Source organism: Chionomys nivalis, chromosome 11 (assembly GCF_950005125.1).
Source record: "Chionomys nivalis chromosome 11, mChiNiv1.1, whole genome shotgun sequence".
Taxonomy (NCBI): Eukaryota; Metazoa; Chordata; class Mammalia; order Rodentia; family Cricetidae; genus Chionomys; species Chionomys nivalis.
In genome coordinates, this window is record NC_080096.1 from 31,026,915 (window position 1) to 31,054,906 (window position 27,992).

Sequence of the window (27,992 nt, forward strand, 5' to 3'; positions counted from 1 at the left end):
GCGGGGGAAGGGGAGTCGCGGGGGGGGGGGGTCGTATTAGCCCCGCCCGGCCGCCGCAGGCTGCGCAGCTCCGCAAGCTCCGGGCCGCGTCCTCCCCGGGCGCCGCGCCGCGCTGATTGGCTGGGCGGTGGCGGTAGCGGCGGCGGCGCGAGGCGATCCGGCGCATTCTCCGGCCAGAGCTGCAGAGGCGCCTGGCGCACGGCGCGAGCCGAGCCGTGGTGCTCGCCCGGGACGCGCCAGGGGGTCGCGCGGGCGGGCGGGCGGGCGGCCGCCGCTTCGGTCGCCATGTGCGCGCAGATCTGGCTGCTGACCGACCGGCTCATCCGCGAGGACTACCCGCAGGTGCAGATCCTGCGCGCACTCCGCCAGCGCTGCTCCGAGCAGGACGTGCGCTTCCGGGCCGTGTTCTTGGACCAAATCGCCGTCACTGTCGTCGGCGGCCACCTAGGTGAGCTCTGCTCGGGAAGGGGCGGGAGGGGCGCTGGGGTCCCGGGAGCCAGCGGCTCTCTGCGTTGAGCCCCTCTCAGTAGTCCCCTCTTTTCAGCACGATGAGGTCAACAGTAGAGAAGATGCTAAATTCATTTAGGAGACAGGGGCATTCACATTCACCTGAAGCTAAAGGCACCAGACCTCAAATTGTAGATTTTCCGTGAACAGGTACCCTACCAGACTGGACTCGGAAATGTGAGGAATCAACCCAGAATTCACAAAATTGTTCTTAGGGTAGATGTTTGGGAAACTTTTCTAGCGGTATTGTGTGCATCACTGATGCATGCCACAAACTGGGAGCCTAATTATGGGAGGCAGCTGAGAAAGGTTGGGATCGTCTCTGGAGTGTAAGGGGAGAGAGAATGGAAACATTTGGTAATTTTCATCAACTCGTCCTCCTTCCTAAACATGTTAAATTCTGATTCCAAAATAGTCAAGTACACGCCCTTCAGACTTTACTTATCCTTTGCCCCGTCCAGGGGAATTGAGGGGCTAGCCATAAGACATGGTTATCATTCCTGATTCCTCTCAAAGTGTTCTGTTTTCAGATGTTCATAATATTCTCATACAAACCTATTTTGTATAAGCAATCCATGACTTTGTGAACTCGTGTTCACTGGCTTACAGTCTGTGTTCTCAGCAAGCCCGCGGAGGTAGCCTGTTGTTTCAGGGGATCTGAGGTTGAAGAGGGTTTGGATACTTCTTGATGTGCTATTCATATTTCATCTTTATCTAGCTGGGTAGGAGCCCCTTCAGCAAGGGAAAGGATTCCAAATTATGAACAAACTACTTACAAGTGAGGTTTTGAGTACATGTCCCTAAGTGAAGTAGCTCGGTTGAACATTGTTCATTCATAGTATTTAAACCTTTCATATGTAGGATCAGATTGCATGTAGTTTTGGAGACGAATACACAAGCATTAGACACCTCACATTTCAAAGAGGTGTTGTTAAATGTACAGAGAACCATCTCTCAAACCTCATTTACTGAGCAGAGAACCTAAAGAACTGTGTTCATCTCGCAGCTTTCTGTTACCAAGTGTCTTGGCTTTGCTTTGTGCAGGTCACTTTGACTTTGATTTGGGTTTTGTTTTGCTTTTCACGTTTAATTTTACGTGTCTGGGTAATTTGTCTCTGTGTGTGTCTGTGTACCATGTGCATGCAGTGCCCATAGTGGCCAGAAGAGGGTGTCATATCCTCTGGTACCTGAAGCTACAGATAGTTGTGAGCCGCTATGTGGGTTCTGAAAATCCAACCTAGGTCCTCTGGAAGAGCAGCCAGTGCTCTTAACCACTGAGCATCTCTTCAGCCCCCATCTCTTTGAATCTTGTGTCTCATATTCGAGTTGAGGTTCTAAGCTTGAAAAGTCCATACTTTCATTTCCATAGTTAAGTGAAACAGTTATATTTTGGTAATCTGAATTAAGTCATTAAAATATACATCTTTTCACTCTCAAGATGAGTTTGCTTGTTTATTTTATAGCTTGTAAAGATGTCATTTTGAGATATGGTAGTCAGATTTTCTTATTATTTGTCAGACTTTACAGACACATCAGCAATTCAGAAAATGTTCTCTATGTAACTAAAACTCCATTTTAAAGATTCAATTGTAAGAAAAGTGAAAGTTAAATCAGCGATTCAGAAAACACTTAAACAATTAAGTGGAACTCATGTGTGGAAATATCTGTACTCACAAACGTGTGATTTCCTTAGAGCTATAAGAAAATCTATGTTTTTTTGTTGTTATTGTTGTTGGGTTTTTTTATTATTTATTTATATTTTGATACAGGGTCTCACTAGGTAGGTAGACTTGGCTAACCTGGAACTTACTATGTAGACCAGGCTGACGTCAACTCACAGAGATCCACCTGCCTCTGTCCCCTAAGTGCTAGGATTAAAGGCGTGCGCCCCCACACTTGGCTCTGTGATGGTTATTTTTACCTCAGTGATGTACCCTAACCGACCTAGATTTGGATGGGACTGAAGCGGTCCTAGAGAAAGCCTCCCCTTTTAGACTCCGCTGCATGAGCATATGAAAGCTCATCTACTTCCTTTTCTTTGAGAGTCTGCAGAACCTTTAATCATCCAATAAGTGCTTATTTTCTTAAACACAAAATGGTAAACAATTTGCACATAATTAGTAATAACAACAGTAATCACAGTCATAGTAGTAGGGTACTTACACATACGTACGTGATTTGTGCTAGGTCCTTTTTTACTTGTTAACTCTCATCAACATCAGTGAGGTCATCATTCACACTGCACCAGCTGGAGATTACAGCCGTCCTCTTAGGTCTTTCTGGCTTTTCATGTGCTGGTTGATGCTGGCTTCACTGCTGTCCTGTGACTTGGGCTTTCACTACAATATCAGTCTGAGGTCCCATTTGGTTCCTCCCAGATAGCAGGCTTCCATTCATCCCTCAAATCTAGCCCAGGTCACTGTGTCTCCTGGAGTCTTTTCTAAGATCCCTGCCCTGTCCCCATGGAGAAGACACGCTTCTATCTGCCTTCAAACATCATCAGAGTAACACTCATTGGATTTTACTGTAATTTATCTGTATACGAGGCTTATATTCCCCTAGACGTAGGGTCCTTTAAATATTTGTTCCATGATTAGTATGTAGTAGTCCTCCAGATAATGTTTGCTGTCTAATTTGAAGAATGAGGCTTACACTGTAAAGTACACAAGACTTTTATGTGGTTATTGCCTGTGTTTAAGGGGATCATGATTAGATGTGTATGTTTTTATGGTGAGCTGTTATATGAAGACAGGTTTACTAATGATAGTTAAGCTTTCTGACCGTTCTCAGTCAGAATCATTTGTTGACTCAGGAAAAGGATAGATAATAAATGGTATCATCCAAGAGGGAAAGAGTTTGACCCGGCGCGGGCCGTGCTAGCCTTTGTCTCCTAGGAGCAGCATGATTCAGCATTCCTTCTGCTTTCAGAGCTCCAAGCTTTGGTGGCCATATCTATTTATTTATTTATGTTTGTGCAGCCCTGGGGGTTGAAGTGAGGGTCCTGAGCCTGCTAGGCAAGTGACCTCCCACTGGACAGCTCCCTGCCGTGAAGCGCTTTCTAGGTCAGGTTCCCTTTTATCTGTGGTACTAAAAATTGAACTTGGGGCTCTATTCACAGGCTAGGCAAGCACCCTGCCACTGAGCTATGTGCCTTGCCTTTTGTTTTTGTTTTTTTAATTTTTATTTTAAGACAGAGTCTTGCTTTGTTTCCAGTTTAGGCTGGCCTTGAATTCAAGCTCTTTCTTATCTGGACTGTATGAGACTCTATCTTAAAAAAAAAAGTGAGGGCAGGAGATACTGATCGTGGTCTTCTGTGCCTTTAATTCTAGTGCTTGGGAGTCAGAGAGTCAGGGGAGTCAATGCGAGTTTGAGGTCAGCCTGATCTACAGGAGTTCCAGGCCAGCCAGGGCTACAAACTGAGAAACTTTCCCCAAGAGAAGTAACTCAAGACTTCACTGTCAGCAAGTGATAATCAGTTATGTTTGGCTGAGGATTGAATAGAAATGACGAGTCCTTATTCTCTTTAATTTATTATTACATTTTAATATATATTTTATTCTTCACAGCACTCTGATTTCTCCATTTTACTCACGTCGTTCAGCAGATGCTTACTGAGCAGTGTGCCAGGCAGTGTGCTAGAGACATAGGAACAGACATGTTCCTCACTAATTTGTGTGTGTTTTTATTCTGTCACTAAGTGTCTGCTGACTGTATGTAAGGTATTGTTCTGGGTGCCTGAACAACAGCACTGAAAGTCACTGCCTCTCCAGGATTTTACAGTCTATACTGAGGTAGACTATGAACAAGGTAAGTAAACTACACAGAATATTTCTGAAGAGGCTAAAGGGGAAGAAAATAGGAGGTGGAGAAAGGCTGCAGTATTAGGGTGACTGGGGTGATCTGCAGCCACAGGTGTTTAGTCAAGAGCTGGAGGCCGTCAGGAAGTATACTGATTGGTTTTGTTTGTTTGTTTTTAAAGTGTCTTTGATGGGGGGGGGGGTTGAGAGCTGCACTTATCTGTGGGTATACAGATAACTATCTAGAAAGCCCTTTGGAATTACACTGGTTTAGGAACATGGCAGTAGCAGATTCTCTATCTAGGGTCTATGACCTCTCTAACTATGGGTAGCTGACTAAGTTTACAGTGCCAGTCCTGAATTTCCTTCTTTTGAGTATGTTTCAGTCCATTTAGACAGCCTTTGGTTACCGCCAAGATAAAAGTGGCACTATTACCCCCTTGTGGTCATCTTTGGTCTGGTCATTGTTGTGGTTGTAGGCTTTACAGCCGGGCAGGAGGACTTTTGATTGCATTTTTCCTTGGACAGGCTGTATAATGCCTTCTGATATTGTGAGAGCTAGACCTTCAGGAACAGACTTACAAGTCAGTTCCAACTCAGTTCCTCCAGATTCTGTGTCTGAAGTGTGTGGAATCTTCAGCTGTCAGGTCTTACCTTCAGTTCTGGGAGGCAACCAAGAGCAGTGATGACAGCCTATATTGATAGGGGTCTCCTGGAGTCCCATGGCCAACAATTTGAAGGGAGGTTTCCTGTGTTTGGTACTGGAGCGTTTGCTCTTATGGGTAGGAATATTGTCACCCATGTGGCATAACTCTATTTGACTTATCTAAAACTCTAAGCGCGCGTGTTTTAGATGAGTGTATAAAACAATGTTTCCCTGTGACTTTTCCAAACATCCTTAATGTTTAGCTCTCTGTCCCCATTTTTCCTCTCTAGTATCCTTCCTCCTCCCTCCGACCCCAGAAAGTGCACAGTTTAGCTGTAGAGAGCAGAATTGCCCAGTCAGGAAGGAGCATTGAGGAGGCCAGTGTGGACGAACAGAGGGAGTGAGGGGCGGACATGAGGAGAAGAGGTAGTTGGGGTGGGGGATGAAGATAAGCAGCTGCACGGGGCCTTGTGGGTCAGTGGTGGACACTGGCTTCACTCCGGATGACGGTCTGGCGGAGGTGTCAGTGAAAAGATGGGGGACCAATGCATGGCAGTTCCCCATGTCCACTGTGAAGAGTAGAGTGGGAGTGGATCGAGAATCGTTCTTGAAGACTTTCTTGTAAAGGGAAACCAAGGGGGCACCTTCAGGCAAGAGGCTTTACCTATGGAGGAAGAAACTGTGGCTCGTTTATACGCTTGATCCAATGGAGAAGGAGAAGCTGCATCTCTGCATCCACCGGGGGTAACTACAAGTAGAAGAAACAGGGTCCAGGGATGGGCTCTGGGAACATGGCTCTGGGCCGCTCAGGTAGCCATGTTGAGAACAGGCTGGTAGTGGTGAGGGCTGAAGCAGAATCACCTAGTGGGCATGGCAGTTTGGATGAGAGGTGGACTTTTGGCATGATTTCTGGGAAGGAGGTGGAAAATGACAGTTTTGGATGAATTTGGAAGGCAGGGTTGGGGTTCGTCTACTGGATCAGATATTAGAGCGGTGGAACGCCCGTCAAGGAAGACTGCCCGAGCAGCTGAAACAATAATGTGCCATTTACTGCCGCAGAAGGGATGGGTGAGGAGTGGGTTAGGGAAGGTCTAGTGTCTGCGATGTCCGTGATGGGGGCATGGACTGCCAAGCGAGCCGTTCCTGCTAGAGACTGGATGGCAGAAGAGAGGCCCGGCTTGGAGATATCGAAGTCAGTGGTGTGTCTGCACTCATCCCTGGCCGAGCCCCCTGAGAAGGCTTCAAAGAGAGAGCTCTGGAACACTCCATGGGGGTGGAGGTAGCCAAAGGAAGAAACCCTGGAGAGGATGGTTTCTTGGGTTGTTCGAAATGAAAGCTGTGCTCAGACCACATAAAATACTGCTGTAGGTCAGATTAAAAAAAAAAAAAAAAAGGAAGGGGAATTGATTTAGCTGTGGACTAGCGTGGAACACTCTTAAGGCACTTTCAGTGTGTGATAGACAGCAGCAATGAATGGAAGGATTTTTTTTGTTTGTTTTTTTTTGTTTTATCAAGACAAGGTTTCTCTGTGTAACAGCTCTAGCTGTCCTGGAACTCACTTTGTAGACCAGACTGGCCTCGAACTCATAGAGATCCACCTGCCTCTGCCTCTGAAGTGCTGGGATTAAAGATATGTTCCACCACCTCCTGGTAGGATTTTTTTTTTTTTTAATTTTTTTCCAGCAGGATTTTCTTATAAAGGGTAAATGAAAATAGCATGGAAGGAAGTTCAAGAAGAAACAGGGATGGGAGTCTTCTCTTTTTAAAAGTTTATTATTATTTTTAATTATGTGTCTACGTGTGTGTGTGTGTGCGTGTGTGTGTGTGTGTGTGTGTGTGCGTGTGTGTGTGCATAAGATCCCATAGAACTGGAGTTGAGCCACCCATCAGAGTGGCCTTATCCACTGCTCCATTTCTCTAGCCCCCACGGGGCTTTTCTTGAAGAAATAATGACAGTAGTATGCTGTGTCCGTGGCTCAATAAAGAAGAAGAACCCAAAATCCAGGGAAGGCTGGGTGGTGCCTTAGTGGGTGAAAGGGCAGCAACCCACTGCATCCATCCAGGGGTTACTCTAGGGATAAGAGTGGTGAAGCCATCTGAGGAGGGAAGGTAACCTGGATGTCAGACTCCAGAGGGGGCAGATGTGACCGTGGGAGCTTTGAAGAGTTAGTTAATAAAATGATTGCAGCTGGCCTTCAAGATGACTCTGAGACCACAGGTATGTTCTATTGTGCGTGTTTCTCTAGGTATGTTCTATTGTGTGTGTTTCTCTAGGTATGTTCTATTGTGTGTGTTTCTCTAGGTATGTTCTGTTGTGTGTGTTTCTCTAGGTATGTTCTATTGCAGAAGAGCACCCAAGACCAGGTTAGTTGTTTATCCAAACAAGCAATAGGCGCAGGGCACTTGAAAGAGAGTGGCTGTGAGTTTGATGAGGATATGAAGGAAAGTGACGGTAAGACATGGCGGTGGGGGCAGTGAGAAGATGAGGAAGTCTTTGCATGGTAGCTCCCATTGTGGTTGGAGTGTGGTTGGAGTGGGGGCAGAGGAGAAGCAATCTGGAAAGCTGGAAGGTGTTGTTTATAATTGAGACTGCAGGGTGGCCATGGTGAGATGGCAGGCAACGTCCTTAAAGAAAAAGCTCCAGAAACCAAAGTGCCTGGTCATTGCAAGGATCCTTCACAGGGACAAGGACAGCCCCCGTATTTATTGTAATGGGGGAGCCAGGGAATGAGGTTTCAAGGGTAGTCGGGGCGTGCCCCTGGGATGATTTGTGAATTGGCGAGTCGGGATGGTTATGGCATGTGAAGGGGGAGGATGCTCTAGAAGGTAAAATGAAGAGCAGATAACACATCAACCCTATGTCTAGGGCTAGCAATCTCGGGAGAGAGTGAGAAACAGCCTTGGGTGGGATGGCAAATGGGGAAGCAGAGTCACTGGGAAGAGAAAGTGATTCAGAAGAAAAAATGTCTTAGTTTGCTCTCCTTTGTCGTGGTAAAGACCACGACCAAAAGCAACTTGGGAAGGAAAGGTTTTATTTGGCTTACACTTCCCAGGTTATGGTCCATTTGGGAAGAAAGTCAGGGCAAGAACCCAGGGCTTCTTTCTTCTGGAGGTGGAGCCTGAAGCAGAAACCACAGAAGGTGCTACTTACTGGCTTGCTCTCCATGGCTTACTCAGCTTGTCGTTTTGTTTTTAACATTTTCAAAGATTTGTTTTTATTGTTTTAATTGTGTGTGTGTGTACTTGTGAGTGGGTGCCTATAGTGGCTAGAGGAGTTGGCTCACTCTGGAGAGGGAGTTAGAGGCAGTTGCCAGCTGCCTGATGTGGCCACCAGAAGCGAAACTCAGGTCCTCTGGAAGAACAGTATCTGCTTTTAGCTGCTGAGTCATCTCTCCATCAGCTGGCTTTTTCTGCAGTGGAGGACCACCTGCCCAGGGTAGCCCCGCCCCTAGGGGGATGGCTCTCCCACGTCAATCATTAGTTAAGAAAATGCCTCACACACTTGCCTACAGGCCAGTCTGAAGGAGGCACATTTCCAGTTGAGGTTCCCTCCTCCCAGATGACCCTGGCTGTGTCAAACTGATGAAATATTAACTGGTACAGAAAGGAAGGCTCACCAAGAAAAAGGCCAACAACGGAGCTTAGAGCCCATTGATGTGGTTCAAGAAGAGGCAGCAAAGATGCGCAGGGACGGAGGGTAGGACCAGAAAAGGTACTGTGAGGGCTGGTCGTGGAGCCCCGTGGCAGAGTTCTTGCCCAGCATACATGAAGGTGCACAGCTGGGGTAGGTGGGGGTGGGGAGATTTATGGAGCTCTGCCTTGGAATCATGATTAGTTTACTGCACAGCCGGGCTCTACCGCCGTTGTAGCGGACATGGATGTGCTACTGTACACACAAATGCAAGAGTTTCCTTCTGCTGAATTTAATTCACCCTAATACAGGTTATGGAAGCGGATTTCTTTCTAAGGAGATGTTACTCTGGTTTTCTGTCATTATTGTTGAGTCTTTTGTTTGTTTTGTTGTTGTTTTAAGACAAGGGCTTACCATATAGCCTAGGCTGGCCCCAAAACTACGATTCTCCTGCTTCAGCCTCTGCAATGCTGGGGTTACAATTATGCTGGTTAGTTGATTTTTGTTTGTTTGTTTGTTTGTTGTTTTGTTTTATCAATTTGACACAAGCTAGAGTAATCTGGGAAACGGGAACCCCAGTTGAGTGAAGGCCTCAATCACATTGTCTATAGGCAAGTCTGTGGGGGTATTATCTTGATTAATGAATGGTGGGATTGGGGGGCTAGCCTACTGCCAGTGGTTCCACCCTTGAGCAGGTATTTCTGGTGATCCTGGGAAGTATAAGAAAACAGGCTGAGCAAATCATAGGGAGTAGTCCTCTGTCCTTCAGTGTGCCTCCAGATCACCCAGAACACTCAATGTAGCATAAATATTATGTAAATAATTGTGGATTCTTTGTGGGGTTATTTTAAAGTGGGTGGGATTTGAACCCAGGGCCTTTTGCATAAATGGTGAGTTATCTACTACTGAACTACACCCCCCCAACCTTGGAAATAGTTGCTCTACTATATTCATATTGTTTAAGGAATAATGTCTAGAAAAAAGTCTTAACATTTTCAGTATGGATACAAATTAAATTTTTCCAGTGCTTTCTATTTGCAGTTGCCTGGATCCATTGATATGAAACCTGTGGATACATGGAGCTGCTGTAACCCCAAACCCAACATGTCCCTCTGCACAGGGCTAGGCAGGAGCAGAAGCAGGATCAGACCTGTCTTCATGCCTGGCAGAGCCGTTTGGGTTCCGCTTTAACCCATTGCCTTCTTCGTTTATTAAAGGCCTCAGTGGGAATGAGCCAGGCCCAAAGATTTACCTTTGGAGAAGAGAGATGAAGTCCTGGTAAGACTTCCTAGGTGTCTGTACCGCTGCTTCTAGAAGCTGAGCTCTCTCTGTGCGCTGTGGTCGGTATTTCCAGAAATGGACTGAACTCTTTTCTTCCTGTGTGAAAATCTGTTTGTCCGTGGGCTCGAGCTGGGATTTAAAAGCTGGATGTTCCCCCTTGCTTCTGGCTTCTCTAGGTCGCTTTTCTGTTGCCAAGCTGTGTTTTCATTGAGTGAGGGAAAAAAAAAAGTTGTCCTACCTTGCTTATTGGAATGTCTGTGTCTGACAGCGTCAGTGCCTTGTGTGTGTGGCATTTTGTTGATTTTTCAACACGTTTTTGGCTTCTCTGTCTCACTGCATAGTGATGTGCTGGGCATTCTGTATCTGTTCACCATTTTGATCAGTGTGGATACCTTTCTTTTTCTTCCAGTTTTGCCCTGTCTTCATTTTCCAGCTACCTGTTCCGAGGGCTGAAGGAAAAGGGGATTTTTTAAAAGGCAGGCAAAGGAGGTATAAACCAATCCCATTTCTGGTGGCCAAACGAAGCAAACCCAGCTGCTTTTTATAGACCAGCCCTGAGACAGTTCTGTCTGCTGGGCTCACCACATCCGCAGAAGTGCTGAGAAAATGTGACTTAGTAACTGTCCCTATCCGTCCACACCTTAAGGTGCTCAGTGAAACACTCCTGCAGTGGCCAACTCAGAAGTTAGGTCCAAACAGTCCTTTTTGTGAATTTGCTTTTTGTTTGCTAGGTTTTTGTTCCAGAGATTTTTCTTCTTCTTTCTCAGCATAGAACTTCAATATTGCTATAGTTACTATTGTCATTGTCGGGTAGCCCAAGCTGTCGTTGAATTCTTCATCCTCCTGCCTCAACATCCCAAGGGCTGAGATTGTGGCTATGTGCTACCATGTCCAGTTTAGGGACTGGTATTGCCACCGTGTATGGTACTCCAACACTCCACACCTCCATCCCTGATGGAGAAATTGTGGCTTCGTTTGTTCTTTTTGTTTTTTGGTGCAATGAATGTAAAAGGTGTGCTACGTTCAAGCCTCCTACAGAGTGGGTCTGTAGATTGTAGGTCAAAGGTTGTCTTTAGAGCATTTGGGAAATTCCTTTGATGTTGGTTAGGATGGAGACAGACCCAGGAAGTCCTGAAACTCAATTCTCATGGCCTCACACATTTCATGTCCCGCCTCCTTCATCCCATCCCAGGTGCTGGGTGCACTGTACACACTGGGTGTCTACCTCCCTCACCCCATCCCAGGTGCTGGGTACACCGTACCTGCTGAGTATTTGCCTCCCTCATCCCATCCCAGGTGCTGGGTACACCGTACCTGCTCAGTATCCGCCTCCCTCATCCCATCCCAGGTGCTGGGTGTACCGTAGATGCTGGGTGCCTAGAGTCAGACAAACCCTACGATGCCATGGCTGAGAGACACCAAACAGTTTGTAGGGGTGCCTCTACTCCTTGCTTCCCTCTGTCCCATCTTTGAGTGCCCACTCCATTCTAAAGGAGTGGAAGAGCATCTGAACTGAACTTTTTATGCCTGAATCTGTCTTCCTGCCACTTCTGTTCAATTTAACAAAGATCAAATGCCTACCAAGCACCAGGCACTGTTCCAGGGAAGGAGTCAGCACAAAACACGTAGACAAAATCATTTCATGGCTAGATCTGCCCCTTGGTGTCGTGCAAGGGAAGCCTGAGAATCCTTCTGTGCAGAAGTCCTTCAGTAACTTGTAGGTGCTCAGGGTTCTCTTGAGTCTTAACATCAAGTTGAGCCCTTGATTAATCCAGAGTAAGGCTCTTCTCATGCATGTCTGTTACAGGATCTTTCAATCAACATCATTTAATGAATATTGAGTTCAATATTTGTTAAGTATGGGATTGATTTTTCATAGGCATTTTTAACTTTGGTTTTATTTATAAAGACACCTGAAAAAACATTCCAGAAAATCCAGATAAAGGGAAAATGCAGAAAAGAGCTGGCCATAGGAGCTCCTTTCTATAAACCTGTCACTTGGGGTACTGAGGCAGGAGAGTGTTGCTCTGAAGCAAAGCCACATGGGCTACATCATGAAAGCCAGGCTAGCCAAGGCTACATAGCAAGACCCTGTCTCAAGAAAAAAAAAAAAAAAGGGAAGAAAGAAATTACTTGCAGCCCTGTTCTCACTGTTAAAATGTGTATTTTTCTCTTTTTCCAACCCACATCTGTTTACATAGTTGGAAACATAATGGATTAGTTATTTTGAATCCTGAGGTTGGTGGGGGGCAGTGTTGGGATTCTCCCCCCCACCCCAAATGAGTTCAGACTGACAGACTGAGCTGGGGTTGAATTTAGGCCTTGCACGCATCAGGCAAGCACTTCACACAGCACTTCTAGAGCTCTGTTTCTCCATCTAACATTGACATTTGCATAGATGGAATGTAGCTGTATGTTGATAATTGTTTAGGGGGGTGTGGTATAGCATGGACCTGGAATCTCAGCCCCCGAGGCAGAAGGATTTTGAGTTTGAGCTAGTCTGTGCTACATCGTAAGATCCCTTTTTTATTTCTTTCTTTTTTTTTAATGATAAGATGGAAGTGGTTGCATACATAGTGTTTCAGCCAGTAGATTTGCTGAGGTTCAGTCACCGAAGAGTGTAGGGATTCCAAAAATGGGTGGCTTTGATGCGTTTGCTTCCAAGCCAACTGGCCCCAGAGCAGTCCTGCCTCATGGGAAGAAGGGTCTGACCACAGCTGTGCTGTGACTTCTCTAGCGTGCATCACTCTTGTGTGTTGCGTTCTTTCTCTCTGCTCATTCCCTGTATCACAATCACGTTCTGCCCATTTGTTGGAGGATGGTGCTGTCTTCTGCCTTCTTACTGCCTACACCAGCATACACCAGGATGCCTGTGCGGCTGTCTGAGGCTCTCTTCTGGCCAGATGAGCTCTGGAAGCATTTCTTCCAGTTGACAAAGCACTGACAAGTGTGGAGCTCACTCTAGCCCTTGCTTGCAGGCCTGCAGCTAAGCCAGAAACCCTTGACCACCTTCCCCGATGTGGTGGTCGTCCGATTATCCACGCCCTCCGTCCAGTCAGATAGTGAAATCACCATACTGAGGCACCTGGAGAAGCTGGGCTGCCGCTTGATCAACCGTCCTCAGAGCATCTTAAACTGCATCAACAAGTTTTGGACATTCCAAGAGCTGGCTGGACATGGGGTCCCCATGCCAGACACCTTCTCCTATGGTGAGTCTCCCCAAAACTCTCCTTTCCAAAACACTGGTGTGTGTCTCCCCGCCCCCCTAAGCCCCCCTGTGTCTCTGGTTGCTTTTTCCCATGAATCTGCCTGCTTACCTTTGGGGAATTAACATATTGACCTCTGGCTAATCCTTCTGTGTAAACTGCCTTGGCCACTTTCTGTTTCTAGTCATTCAGTAAATATACACCAGCCACATAAGAGGCTGGCTTAGTCACTGTCCTATGGCTGTGAAGAGACACCATGACTAAGGTGACTCTATAACAGAAAGCATTTAACTGCGGCTCCTTTACAGTTTGAGAGATTTAGTCCGTGGCAGCAGGGAGGCAGGCAGGGTGCTAGAGAAGTAATTGAGAGAGCTACATCCTAATCCGCAGGCAAGGAGGGAGACAAAGCCTAGTCCCGTGACACACCTCCTCCAACAAGGCCACACCTCCTTATCCTTTAAATCCTATCAAAGAATCCTCCCACTCCCTGGTGACTAAGCATTCAAATATGTGAGCTTTGAGAGGACATTGTCATTCAAACCGCCGCAGAGACTCAGTGCTTGGGCCGGACTGGCCTCAGAAACCAAAGGCCACAAGTACACAGGCAATTTCAGTGTGGTAAGGTCAGTGTTTAGGTGAGAGAATTATTGCCTTTGGGTGGTCCAGTTCGTTGGAGAGCTCTGACCACGGTGATCAGACTTCAAAAACCACTTCCTTAAAGAGGCAGTAGCATTAACTCAGATAAAGATAGCCCGTGAAAAGCAGGGCCAGGAATAGAGAGCAGAAAAAGGGCCGGAGGTAAAGAGAACATGATTAGCTGTATCGCCAGTAGTTGCAGAAGGTTAAGGATGCTCGAGAGAGAATTGAGGCCTTAGACGGGAAAGATAAAAAAGAGGCAGCAATGCCAAGGAGATAGTGGTGTCTCGGAACTGACACCACTTCTGTCAGGAAGTACCCAATCAGAGTCACCCCGCAGATCACTTTGGCCCCCACACGGAGAGTGAATTACACAAAACAAGGTAGAGACAGGGTAGACAGTGGTAAGCTTCTTCAGTGAGTGAGGAATAGTGTTGTCAGCTTGCGAGCAGAGTCAGGAATGGCAAGGGCAACAGGCTTAATAGAGCAGAATGACTGTCTGGGGGTGGGGGGAAGAACCAAGGTGACAAGGTTCTGGCTTGGGTCACCAGGTGCCAACACAGTCATGGACTGAACTGGAAACAGGAAGAAGCAAACTGGTTGTCAGGTGTGTAGCTGGCAGGGGAGATGGTTTCGGTGAAGAGATTGGTCTGTTTGAGGCATTTACAGTCTGTGCAAGGGAAGCTGCTTGGGAGGCGGTGAGCAGCAGGCTCTGAAAGGCTGGGAATGAGGAATTGGAAGCCCCCATTATGCTGAGTGAAGTGATAGGCATAGGAGGTTGTGAGCATGAAGGATGAAAGAACAGAGGGCGAAAGGGACCCCTTAAGGGATCTGACATGGAATGCTTATGTTTTATATATTTATTACAGTGAAAAGATAAAATTGAGCTGTATGTGGTGACACATGCCTGTAATCCTGGCACTTGGGAGACTGAAGCAAGAAGGACCATAAGTTTGAGATCAACCTGGGTGTCTTAGGTAGGGTTTCTGTTGCTGTGAAGAGACACTGTGACCACAGCAACTCTTAGAAGGGAAAACATTTAATTGGGGCTGGCTTAAGTTTCAGAGGTTTAGTCCTTTATTGCCACAGCGAGAAAGAAACATGGCAGCATGCAGGCAGACATGGTGCTGGAGAAGGAGCTGAGAGTTCTACATCTGGATCAGTAGGCAACAAGAAATAAACTGGGCTGCACTGGGCATAGTTTGAGCTATGCCCAGTGCATAGCTCATATGGCTTGAGACCTCAAAGCCACCTCCACAGTGACACACTTCCTCCAACAAGGCCACGCCTCCCAGCAGAGCTACTCTCTTTGGACCAAGCATTCAAACACATGAGTTTAATAGGCCATGCCTATTCAAACCACCATACTAGGCTACAAAGTGAGATCATCTCAAAAAACACAAAAGACTAAAATAAAATTGAGGGGGGAAAAAGAGGGAGTCTTTTAGGGAATGGATGAAGAAGCGCTTATAAAGGGAACTAGGTAGGTGCGGTTTGAGAAGCGAGGGGAAAGCAGAGAAGTCACAGAGCCAGTGGGAAGGATAACGTCATCAAAAGCCCACATGGCTTCTATCCGACAAGAAGACCGCTTCCCCATGGGAGAGGCGTGAAGAACTGAAGGGGAGTGAAGAGATGGAGACCTCTAACTCCCTCAGCAGCTAGGGGGTGGGTAGCAGGGTTGTCATTGAGGGAGGGTGTGGGCCCAGCAGCAGGACTTCATTTGTTTAGGATGGGAGCGAGTTGATCCCATGAGGAAACACGAGTGGAGATGTAGAGCCAAAAGGACCATCGTGATGGCACAAGACCTCCTAGAAGTTGCCTGCCATTGCCTGCTACATGGCCCTCTCCACAGCTTGGCATTTTCTTGCTTCAAGGCCAACAGAAAACTTTGAAGTTTTGTTTCCTTTTAAAGGGTTCATCTATTAGAGCAGGCCCACCCAGGATCATTGACCACCTTGATGGGCACAAGGGTAATAGATTATTCATGTAATCCCAGGAGTGATCATCTGTGCTCTCATAGTCACTGGTCTCTCCCACTCAAGAGAAGGGACTGCACAGAGGGATGGTAGGTGCCTGGCACGCCATCCTAGGATTCTGCTCCCACAGACATTGTGAAGGAACTGCCTGTAACAATGCCATGAGGATTATAATAGCTGATATGGCGTTTCCGTGTATATAATGCAGCTTTCCTCTGTGCCTGCCTTGCACATTACAGGTGTGTAGTTCATGTCTACCGGGTTTAGATGGATTTGACTAGATTTCACCAGAGCATTCTAAGGGGGCAAGTGCTGGGCCAGCCTCTGCCCCCATTGCCAACACTTTATTGATTCTTGCTTTTTCTTGGCAGGTGGGCATGAAGATTTTTCTAAAATGATCGATGAAGCGGAGCCCCTGGGCTACCCAGTGGTGGTGAAGAGCACACGGGGACACCGGGGTCAGTGGTGCTGCTGGGAAGCCAGTCTATGTACCTGCAGTTCTGGGCACAGGGATGCTGTGCACACTCAGAGTGTGTTCTGTCACTGACAGTCCCCTCTCTCCTTTCGTCAGACTCTCATCTCTCCCAAACTCCCCTGAGCAGATTTAGATTCCCAAAGTCACAGCCAGCACGTCTACGCTTTCTCTGGAGTAGATTCTCGGAAACAGATCTGTTCTCCCTCTCTCAGTCCCCACGTTACCTCTTATACCAACCCCACTTCCTCATCATGGCGCCAAGGCTTGTGCAGATGGCTGTTTTCAGGTCTCTGTTCCACCTAGCCGTTCAGTCCCAACGAAATACACAGAGGCCGACATTATCAGTGAGGCGTTCTCATTTTTGCTACCCCTGCTTCTGGGTGATGACTGCAGGCTGAGCCTTTCCTCTTCCAGAATTCTCCTATTCTGGTCACCCCACCTGTATTTCCTGCCTGGCTACTGGCCAATCAGTGTTTTATTAAACCAGTACAAGTGATAAATCATACAGGGTACAGGACCATTGTCCCACAGTACTTCCTCCCTTTTTTCTTTTTTCCCAAAACAAGAGCCCTCAATCTAATCTCCTTTGTTTAGCTTTTTTTCTGACCATTATTCATAACAACTTGTAACCAGCACTCTAGACAAAGACAAACATCCGTAATCTATTTTTGGGGAATATGGGAGTAGCTTTCCAGGCTACTTCCTGCTGATTGGGGATGCTGATAATCTTATGGGGCCTAAAGAAAATTTAGGATTATGGTCAAGTCCTTACTGGAATATTCTTTGGGGCTGGATCATCTTAGCCAGCAGTCTTGAGGCTGTTCTGGGTGTAGAACTCAGAGGAAACTCCAACAGAGGTGCTGTGAAATGTTGGCTCACCTGGCCATTCGCTCCTATCAGAGATTTTTCAGGAGGTCTTCTTTGATCAAACCTGATTTTTCTTAACCCAGAATGAATCCACAGCCTCTCATTTTCTGTGGAAACAAAAACAAAATCTCTTCTCCAAAGTAACATATCTTTTGACTTAAATTTTAAGTCAAAGCATTTTCAAAATATATAGGTTGGATTAATCCAGCAGCATTTTTAATCAAGTGTCTTTTAGCAGCTGTTGCTCCTTCCTCATCCATCAAATAATTCAAAGACAACACAATAACATACAGTATCCAGATTCTCTGTATTTTTCATCTTTATGTGGTTTTATTTTAAACTTTTATTTCTTTTATTTGTATTTTTAATTTTTGGTTTTTTGAGACAGGATTTCTTTGTGTATCTTTGACTATCCTGGAGTTCACTCTGTAGACTAGACTGTCCTTAAACTCACAGAGGAGGTACACCTGCCTCTGCCTCCCAAGTACCAGAATTAAAGGTGTGTATCATCACACCCAACTACTCTTTCTATTCTTTTCTTTTTAAGGACTTTATCCTTTCTCTTTTTTCTTCCAAGCCTACATATATTTTTAAACACGCTGTAAATTGTTTAGAGGGTTTTTGTTTGTTTCTAAATCTATATTTACTATTTATCTCTCTCTTTTTGACCACATGAGTCTTTAATTTTCCAAGCGATATGGCTAGGCTTAAAGCCATGGCTTTGACGAGTGGCTCCACCCCATTCCTTAGCTTTCTGAGAGTCTAACTTCATGGCAGAGGTCCTGGCAGAGCCATGTTTATTGCCATAACTCTATGGAGTTTCAAGGTTCCTGCTACCATCAAGAAGCATCCTTTTGGCTATTCATGAATACCGTTTAAATGTTTGGTGGTGGGGCCTCTTAAAAGAGCTGCAAGGGTTTTGCAGCTAAAGCTGAGTCAGGAAGCCTCTCTTAAGTGAGATGCACTTGCCTCCAGCAAACAGAGCCCACCCGAGAAAATGCTACTACCAAGAAGTTGTGCTTAACTTTGTTCTTTTGTGTCTAGAATTAATTCCCAAGTTCTCTCAGGTTTTATGTGGATGTAGTTGCTCACCTTGGTGCCATTCTATTGACAGAGGTTTCTGTCCCACCCAGTCCTGCAGCTGTTCAGTCCCAAAGAAACACACAGAGGCCTCCATTAATTGTTAACTGGTTGGCCTATTAGCTCGGGCTTTCTTATTTTTTTTTAAAATATTTATTATGCATACAATATTCTGTCTGTGTATATGACTGCAGGCCAGGGGAGGGCACCAGACCTCATTACAGATGGTTGTGAGCCACCATGTGGTTGCTGGGAATTGAACTCAGGATCTTTGGAAGAGCAGGCAGTGCTCTTAACCTCTGAGCCATCTCTTCAGCCCATCGGGCTTTCTTATTAACTAGTTCTTACATCTTACATTAACCCATAATTCTTGACTGTGTTAGCCATGTAGCTTGGTACCTTTTATCAGTGAGGCATTCTTATCCTGCTTCCTCTGTGTCTGGGTGATGACTGTAGACTGAGTCTTTCCTCCTCCTAGAATTCTCCTCTTTTCGTTTCCCTGCCTATACTTCCTGCCTAACTACTGGCCAATCAGTGTTTTATTAAACCAATACAAGTGACAAATCTTTACAGGGTATAAGACCATTGTCCCCCAGTAGATGGCCTCCTCTGTTCCAGGCTGTCCTTACTCACCAGAGAGACTGTGTACATTCTGCCCATAACCCTCTGCTCTCTCGACTTCACTGCTGTCTTTGCTCATCTTTTAAGACCAGCTCCCGACATCATTTCTTCTCTCAACACACCTTTGGTCTTAATCAGTTATTCTTCCATCTTGTTTCTGTAGCATTTTGCTCTTCCCTATAGTACAGTGCTGCACTGCTTGACTGTTGTGGTTTTAAATGACTCTCGGGATGGGGACCAGGCCCTGAGCACCTGTTTCTATAAAGAAATGGTTCTCAATTTTCCTAATGCCACACAACCTTTTAGTACAGTTCCTCATGTTGTGGTGATCTCCAATCCTAATATTATTTCTGTTGCTAGCTCGTAACTATGATTTTGCTGCTATTACGAATCATAATGTAGATACCTGTGTTTTCTAATGGTCTTCAGCAACCCCCAAAGGGGTCATGACCCACAGATTGAGAACCACTGCTATAAGTCCTGCTACAGTGTTCAGCACAGAGCAGAGGTGTAGCAGAGATCTCGGCAGGATAGAGTGGTCCTCGTGCTATAGTGACCGTATCTGAGAGGACGTAGTACCCTTGGACTCAAGGCTTCTGGAGCAAGACACAGCAGCCTAAACAGATGTATACTGACTGTATGTGCCCCTAACCCCAATATTGATCGTGGTTGCTGGGAGCTGGCTGACTGGCCAGCTAACCAAAATAACTAGCTTCTAGTTCAGTTAAAGACCTTGTCTTAGTGCAACAAGGGGAAGACACCCAACACCTTCCTCTGGCCACCACACATATATGCGTGGGTGCACATACCCTCGTGCTCACATGTATGTACACACACATACACACAGGAAGGTGGGGGCAATAGAAGGCACCTGACATTGATTTCTGACCTCCAGCCCCCTACAGAATGTATGCACATACCACACACAAAAATGAGAGAAGGTGTCTGCCAGAGGTCTCCTCCTGTGAGCCCTCAGGCCTGTCTTAAGGCAGTAGCATGGACCTTGTGGGCCTCTTACTGTGCTGTGGTTGTCCTCTTTGCAAAACTCTTCAGCCACACTTGAGATTCTAAACTGTATTCAATTAATTATGTTCTGTATACACAGATGAGTGTCTGCCCTGTGTACTAAGCCCAGTGTGGGGTTTAGAGCAGAGAGAGAGAGAGAGAGAGAGCACTAGACACAGGCCCTGTGGCACCTTAGGGTGATGGGAAGCACTGACTGTAGGTGTCTTGAGATCTTGTTTTGTCCCTCTTTCTGAGTTTCTGTACTACTTTATAGTTGCATTTTGAAAAAGGAGTAGGCTCAAGCCCCACCCTGTAACTCAGCATTCTGGGGAGCTAGGAACATGGGTGCGGAGGAACATGAGATGGTGAGGTTGAAATCTGAAAAAAAAAATAATAAGTTTCAGCGCTCTTTGAGCAGAAAGAGTCTCAGAGAAATGGGAGGGGCCCATACAGGGGGAGTTGAACCTGTTTGGGGCAGGGAGGCAGGCCAGGGAGGTAGGACCACAAAGACCGGCTGACAGCTTCTCCAGCTCTTGCTCTTCATCTCTCTTCTTGAAGGAAAAGCTGTTTTTCTGGCCAGAGACAAGCATCACCTCTCTGATATCTGCCACCTGGTCCGCCATGACGTGCCCTACCTGTTCCAGAAGTATGTGAAGGAGTCGCATGGGAAGGACATCAGGGTGGTGGTGGTGGGTGGCCAGGTGATCGGCTCCATGCTGCGCTGCTCCACCGATGGACGCATGCAGAGCAACTGTTTTCTAGGTAAGATGGGGGAAGACTGGAGGGGTCTGACCTCACTGGGCTATGTGGCCTGCCCAGTGAACATGTGCCGATCCCTACTCCTGTGTCAGACCTTCTGCTGATTGTGGATCTCACAGGAAGTCAAGGGCTGGGCCAGAAGACCCAGTCCTGGGTGTCAAGACACTGAGTGAAGTCCGACACCTTGTGTGTAGATCAGGGGAGTCACGGGAGGACCAGCGAAAAAGTCCGTTTAGTAAGGCCTGGAAGGCACCAGGAAGGAGCTGAGGAGATTGCTTTGACAACTACAGCCACTCAGATGACCAAAAGCCTTCCAGGTGTGGCCACCCCATGACCCTGAGAGCCCCAGAAGCTGAGTACAGCCCAGCGCAAAGGCACAAACTTACTAAAACATCAAGATTTTTTTTTCCAAAAATTTTTGGGGTGTGTGTGTGTGTGTGTGAGAGAGAGAGAGAGAGAGAGAGAGAGAGAGAGAGAGAGAGAGAGAGACTTGATTGCAGTGAAACAAGGCTGCAGTCAGAAGGACCTTGTATTTGCTCTCACATTTTATTTTATTTTTTTTAAAATATTTATTTATTTATTATGTATACAATATTCTGTCTGTGTATATGTCTGCAGGCCAGAAGAGGGCACCAGACCTCATTTCAGATGGTTGTGAGCCACCATGTGGTTGCTGGGAATTGAACTCAGGACCTTTGGAAGAGCAGTCAATGCTCTTAACCACTGAGCCATCTCTCCAGCCCCTGCTCTCACATTTTAATTGAAGATTTTCTTCTCTTCTCATGCACAAAGCTGCCAGAGAGCTGCAGTTTTTATTCTGGCTGAGTGCAGTAGCCCGTCCCTTTAGCCTTCTCGGAAAGCTCGTTCTCTGTCGTGGGAATAGAGACAATGACAAGAGGGACATAACAACGTCCTCGTCCCTATCACAGAAAACTGTGCTCAACCTTGGTGAATGAATTTGTGTTGGTAATTTACACAACAGCCATGTGCAGAGCTGCATGTGGATCCTTGTAAGTGTGGGTGCACGTGGTGTGTGGAGACCCCAGGTTGATAGTTTATTATTATTTATTATCTTCCATTTTCTGGTACTGGGGGCTGAACCCAGAGCCTTGCACGTGCTAGGTAGGCGTCCTGACACTGATGCTCAGCCCAGCGTTACTAATGATTATAAAGTATATTGTTCCTATCTACTATATGAAAGGTAGATTATAAGTTTTCATTTCCCTAACAACCATTTATTGAGTACACACTGTGTATCAGGCACTGTGTATCAGGCACTGTGATTTTCTAATATTTATTTTTAATTTTTATGTATGTGGGTGCCCATGGGAACCAAAAGAGGACAGTGGAGCCCCTGGAGTTATAGGCAATTGTGAACCACCTGAAATGGGTGCTGGGAATCAAACTAGAGTCCTCTGGGAGCTCAGTCAGTGCTCTTAACCACTGAGCCATCTCTCCAGCCCCAACGTTCTAAAATTTTTTTTTTTTTTTTTTTGGTTTTTCGAGACAGGGTTTCTCTGTGGTTTTGGAGCCTGTCCTGGAACTAGCTCTTGTAGACCAGGCTGGTCTCGAACTCACAGAGATCCGCCTGCCTCTGCCTCCCGAGTGCTGGGATTAAAGGTGTGCGCCACCACCGTTCGGCCTCTAAAATTTTAAGTAGCACTGAATAGTACTTGTGTCGCTAGCCCTCCGTCACCGGTCTCCTCTCTCTCCAAGGGTCATCAGCAAATGGCATTTGTCACCTTCGCATTGCTGTGCTTTCTCCACAGGTGGTGTGGGCGTCAAGTGCCCACTGACAGAGCAAGGCAAGCAGCTGGCTATCCAGGTATCCAACATCCTGGGCATGGATTTCTGTGGTATTGACCTTCTCATTATGGATGACGGCTCCTTCACGGTGTGTGAGGCAAACGCCAATGTCGGCTTCCTAGCCTTCGACCAGGCATGCAACTTAGATGTGGGGGCGATCATTGCAGACTATGCCATGTCCTTGCTGCCCAACAGGCAGACGGGGAAGATGGCCATCCTCCCCGGACTATCAGGTCCCAGGGAAAAGAATGAGTCAAATGGCTGTGCTCCGGCTCAGGGAGTTGAGAATGTCTATACCATCAATAATGGGTCTACCTCTAGTGAGAGTGAGCCTGAACTGGGAGAGGTCCGGGATTCCTCAGCAAAAACCATGGGGGTCCCACCTCCCCATGTTGCCAGAGCCTGGTTACAACATTAACAGAATTGTTTCGGAACGCCAGTGAATTCCTGCTTTTTTTTTTTTTTTTTTTTTTTTTTTTTGGCAGCATTTAAACCAAATCCTCCTGATTCCCTGAGTAGTGTCCAGTGAGTAAGATCTGGACTAATGAGATTTCATTTGCACAGAAACTAGGAAATCCTATCTAGGCACTCAGCATTCTTTCTAACAACGGTTTGAACAAATAGCCTAGCTTTGTGGTTTTTATGAAGACTCATATATAAAAAAAAACCATAGTCACTAAGAACAACATCCCAAATGGTCTACCCGAGACCAATGTCTACCGCGACACTTGGCTGGAGTGGCAGGCTTTAAGGTTCTGACTCTGCTGCTGCTCAAAGCCCTAGCAGCAGCAGGCATGAGCTTGGCTCCCGGGAACAGTTCTCACATGCATCCAGGAGACGGAGGCATGTGCAGGCAGGCGGGATGCTCAGAGAATGCGATTAGAGGATGTCTGCTCCCCCACCGCCGTCACCATCTTACCACACTCCTCCAACGCTCAGGAGCTCCTTGCCAGCCGTCTCACTGAAGCGCTTTCCAAAGGTGAGGTGGAACGTTCTTTGACCTCATCGGTTGGCATGTGTCCTGCTTTGTAACAGGACGTTTCTACAGATTGCTTTGTCACTCAGACTTCATACCCCTGCTTCACCGAATGCCAGCTCTAGCAGCTTCACGCACCTTTGCTGCCTTTGGCCTCAACTGGAAACGCATCTGGATGAGCTATGGCCACACAGTTTGTTCCTTGTGCACCAGAACCCAGCGCTACGAACTTTTCTTTTCAATGGACTCTGCTCACTCGTTGTCTGGAAACCAGTGGGATTTTACTACCGAAAGCAACTGGACAATGACTGTTTCCCCTCCCCCGCCTTCTGGATGTTCTGCTCTTACCTAGACTCCAGGAACCTGTCCTTACCATTTTTTCCAAATTGGGGAGATGCTGGTATTTGTGGAGGGGTGAGCAGAGTTATTTTAGACGTGATACCAAATGCTTCCCATTTTAATTCTTCAAGCAGTAGATGAGATCTTTCTCTTGGGAGAAATTGTGGAGATGGAGCTTTGTGTTCCTACTTATAGGAAGTCTAACGGAAAACAAGCAGTGACCAAATGCTCCTGAACAGGTGTATCCTGGTCTCACCTCACTGCAGTTACCTGGGAGGCCGCCCTTTTGAGCCTCTGTTGCAGGTGCCAAGAATATTGAGGATTCCTATTTGGGATGACCTCAGAAGCCATCAAAGGAATGAGGCCTCATAACTATCAGTGGGCCTTGTTTAGTTTCTTTTACCCTCCCCCCACTCCTGCTACCTGCCAAGGCAGTGCCAGGCCCCACCACCCATTGCGTTTGCCAGATAAAATGCTCTTTGGCTATTAAACATCATAGACCTACCCATAAAGGACAAAGATTTGCCCACTCTGAGGAAACATATAAGCTGACAGTTTCCAAAGACAGTTCTAGAAATGCAAGTTGGGTCTATTACACTGGAATAAACACACTTTCCTTAAAGCATCTACTTTGAAGGCAGCACCACCCAAGAGTAAGTGCAGGCACACAATTCCTAGACTTACTCTAAGTGTAAAGTATGTGTAGTCAAAACTGTAACTTTTTTTCTGCAACACATTTAAATAGAAATTGGCCTTTAAAATAGGGTAGTTAAAACCAGATTTCACCAAGCAACAGTCGTACAAATGAAAATTGTGGTGCCGTTGCCATAGAGAGGCCCCACCTCACAGGCGTCATGTCCATGCAGTCTCACCCCTGGATATATGCCACTGAACTAAAACCCACGTGATGTGTCTGTATGGTTGAAAACCGATAACACTTCACCCTTGTAGACTAAGAACCATATCATCCTCTTACCACTCAGGGCTCAGGATGGCTTTAGAAGAAGGCTAATTATGTTCTCTTGCTGCTGGAAGTGGTCAGATGTGAGCCACGTGTTGGTGCCTTGGAAGCCACACTCATGCATGGCCACTACCTAGTGCAAGACTCCTCTCATTGGTCTGAGTCCACTAAGGCCCTGCAGAGGGGCTCAGACTGTTCCCAGATTCCTTTACCAAAGGAGGCCCGTTTCCCAGCTGGGAGAGATGTCTGTCATTGGTGTCATTGCCCCAACTAACCCTGCTTAGAGGCAGAGAGAGCTGACTCACCTGGATCCTAGCCCTGCTCCGGGATGTCCATCCCACAGCTGGCCGTGGACAATTATTTGAGTCTCAGCTCGGTGGCCCAGCCATTCTTGCCGCAGCTTCCTACACTTGTTGGAAAGAACATGGGGAAGCAGAACCGGAGTCTGGTTCTGGTTCTGCCAGCACAGCTGACCACCTGAGCTCTGTCTCCGTAGTTCCACTCCGCAGACAGGGGAAACGGCCTATTACATTACCTCTTGGTGCACTCTGAGGTTGGAGTGAGTTAACAAGCACAGCTGTGCATTTGTGGGAGGTGGGACAGACACCTCCTACACGTAGCTTTATGTTTCTTATCACTCCTCTGAGAGTTAAAAGATGAAGAGACTTAAATTCTTGGCATTAGCCAACTCAACAGTAGTATGGGCCCAGAAAGAATACAGCTTCTTAGAGGCCTTCCTTCTAGCCAGAGGTACTTCACAAACTGAAAGGAGTAAGGCTCTTGGGATAGCCTGAGAACCTGGATGTATCCTGTCAAACCTGAAACCCTTGACTCATGTATACCAACACCAAGTCTTCCACTGTAACACAGATTCAGGGTGTGTATATGGTCTTCCCACTGTCTGGTAGCAACATCTTGAAACTGGCCAAAACTTGAATGTCAATAGTTCAGTCACTCAGAATATACACGATTCTGCACTTGGGGAAAAAAACGTCTTCAGTTGTCTTGTCTGAGTGTGTGCAGGGCGAACGGAAGGTGGGCTGGAGACCTTAGGTCTTTAGAATGTGAGAAATGGCCTAAAAATCGTGGGCCATCAGTGTTGCTGGCTCGGCACTCCCACCTGAGTATTCTCAGGCCAGACAGGCCAGGGTGCGGAGGAAATCAGGATCACTTGGAACTCTATAGAGAAAAGGAGGGGAAATGGACACCCTGCAAATATAGGAAAGATGGAAGCAGCTAATTTGGGAGACAGACTGGGTTCTAGGACCGACCAAGTCCCAGAATACCGTGTACTTGTCACTGCTCTCAGAGTTCATGTTCTTAAATCCTGATAGAATTCCTGGTGGTGTGACTGGAGAGATAGCTTGGTAGTTAAGAGCACTGGCTGCTCTTCCAGAGGACCCAGGTTCGAATCCCAGCACACACACATACACAACTTCACAACTATAACTCCAGTTCCAGGGGATCCGACACCCCCTTCTGGCCTCTGCAGGCACTAGGCACACACATGGCACACAGACACATACAGACAAAATACCCATATACACAAAAAAATTAAAATATAAAAAAGAAGAGTTGTTGAAAAAAATCCCTGATGTTGCTGTTGGCTTAGGAACTCAAAGTTCATACGGATAATTGTGTTAAGAAATGTTTTAGTTACTTTTATGCTGCTAAGATAAAACATCATGACCAAAGCAGCTTACAGGGGTAAGAGTTTATGTGGGGCCTGTGGTTCCAGGGGGGGCATCACAGCAGGGCAGCGTGACAGCAAGCACCACCTTGGTGGCAGGAACAGATGAGAAATCTTGAACTGCAAACAGGAAATGGAGAGATTGTACCAAAATGAAACCTCAAGACCACCCCCAGTGACACACTTCCTCCAACAAGGCCACACTGTCCAAGCCTCCCCAAAGAGCCACCAACAGGGGACCAAGTGTACTAATGCCGAGACTTGTGGAGGAACAACTCACTCAAAACACCACAGAATGGTTTTCCCTGAGGGAGCGTCCTGAAGACAAGACTGTGCTGACCCTTTCCCCCTACAAAGCCAGTCACTGTTGCAAATCTGTGAACCCTGGCACCTCCTCTCCTAAGGTTCGCACAGCTCAGTCTGAACTCCCTTCTTCTGAGCTTTCCCACACTTAGGACCACCATAAAACTAGCTTTCCATCCCCATTCTGTAACCTCTCAGACTCCAGTGTAACATTAGAAAGGTCACACCAGAGAGCCAGGTTGGAGACGAGTGTGTTCCCCATCTTGTGGAAGTGGATCTGAGTTCCAGAAGCCAGGGACACAAGGCTAGACCTAGCATACTGCCACAGGCGAGTCTTCCTCCACCCGGCTAACACTGTCTGCCATCCCACCCTGTACCCTTTCCGTTCAGAAGAGCTGGTCAAGCACCGTGATCTCAGTGAGCCAGCGCCGGGGCCTCAGCACTCGTGTGGGTGTGTGGATGGGCGTGAATGAGGTTCGCAGAGTGAGACTGGGCCCTTCACAGACCAGTGGAGAAGTTTGCTTCACTTGGAAATGGGATGGAGGGGGGAAGTTCAGGCCAAGCTGACAGAGGGCCTCCTGTGTCCCAGTTTGACTGATGTTTCTCGCTGCTGAAGTCCTGGAGATCAAGCGTCAGACTCAGCTGAGGGGGAATCCTGTAACACACGCTCCAATTGCAGACAACAATGTCAAAAGTCCCCGCCCCTTCTGTTTGCATTACCTCTACAATCAGACACACAGTAGAGATTCTTCCCCTTGAAGCTCAATGTCAGTGGGCAGCTACCCCTTGAGAACCAGGTGGGACTGGTAACTGAGCCCCTGAATTTCTGAGGGTTCTAAAGGACTCGTGTTTTGGCAGCACCCGCTGGCCCCAAAACCCTGCTACCTCTTCCTAAACACTGGTGTTGTCCCCACACTATCCATTAAGGCAAAAAGTTTCATTCCCCGCTCTGCTTCTACAAACAGCAACAATTTGTGGACTGTATGTGCCTCTGTGTGTGTGTGTGTGTGTGTGGTTCGTGAGAGGGCAGCAGAGACTGCAGCAGCACAGGTGTGACCACACAGAACGTCCTCACAGACCGCAGGGCAATCTCCAGGACCTTTCTTCCACGTGGTATTTGTCTCTGCTTCCCGGAACAAGTTCGTGCTCCTGAATGGAGCCATTCTTTCTCTTACCTTGATCCCAGTCAACGTTTCACCTTAAACTGGTGGCTTTAAAAGGCATTGTCTTCAACATAGCTCCCTCCCCCAGGGGAGCTATGTTGTCTCTCAAAGGGACACACTTCATTCTCCCTGCACTGACTAGGTTAACGCCATAGCAACCATTTGCACTCCTAGCTCTTGGGTACGCCTGCCGGTGGAAGGTGACAGGGACTAAAGTCAGTGGTGCCAGTTTGGGTCGGATCTGGTTCAAAACCTTGTGTGCCACTA

The 27,992-nt window shown here is 46.9% G+C and overlaps 1 protein-coding gene across 1 annotated transcript; it reads left to right on the plus strand.

The window, feature by feature from the left end:
* Window positions 1–182: 182 nt before the first annotated feature.
* On the plus strand, window positions 183–27,992 carry Rimkla (ribosomal modification protein rimK like family member A). Its single transcript, XM_057784170.1, has 5 exons — window positions 183–448; window positions 12,841–13,071; window positions 16,052–16,138; window positions 20,287–20,490; window positions 22,257–27,992. Exons 1-5 carry the CDS (start codon window positions 286–288, stop codon window positions 22,709–22,711), a joined length of 1,140 nt encoding a protein of 379 aa, XP_057640153.1. The 5' UTR covers window positions 183–285; the 3' UTR covers window positions 22,712–27,992.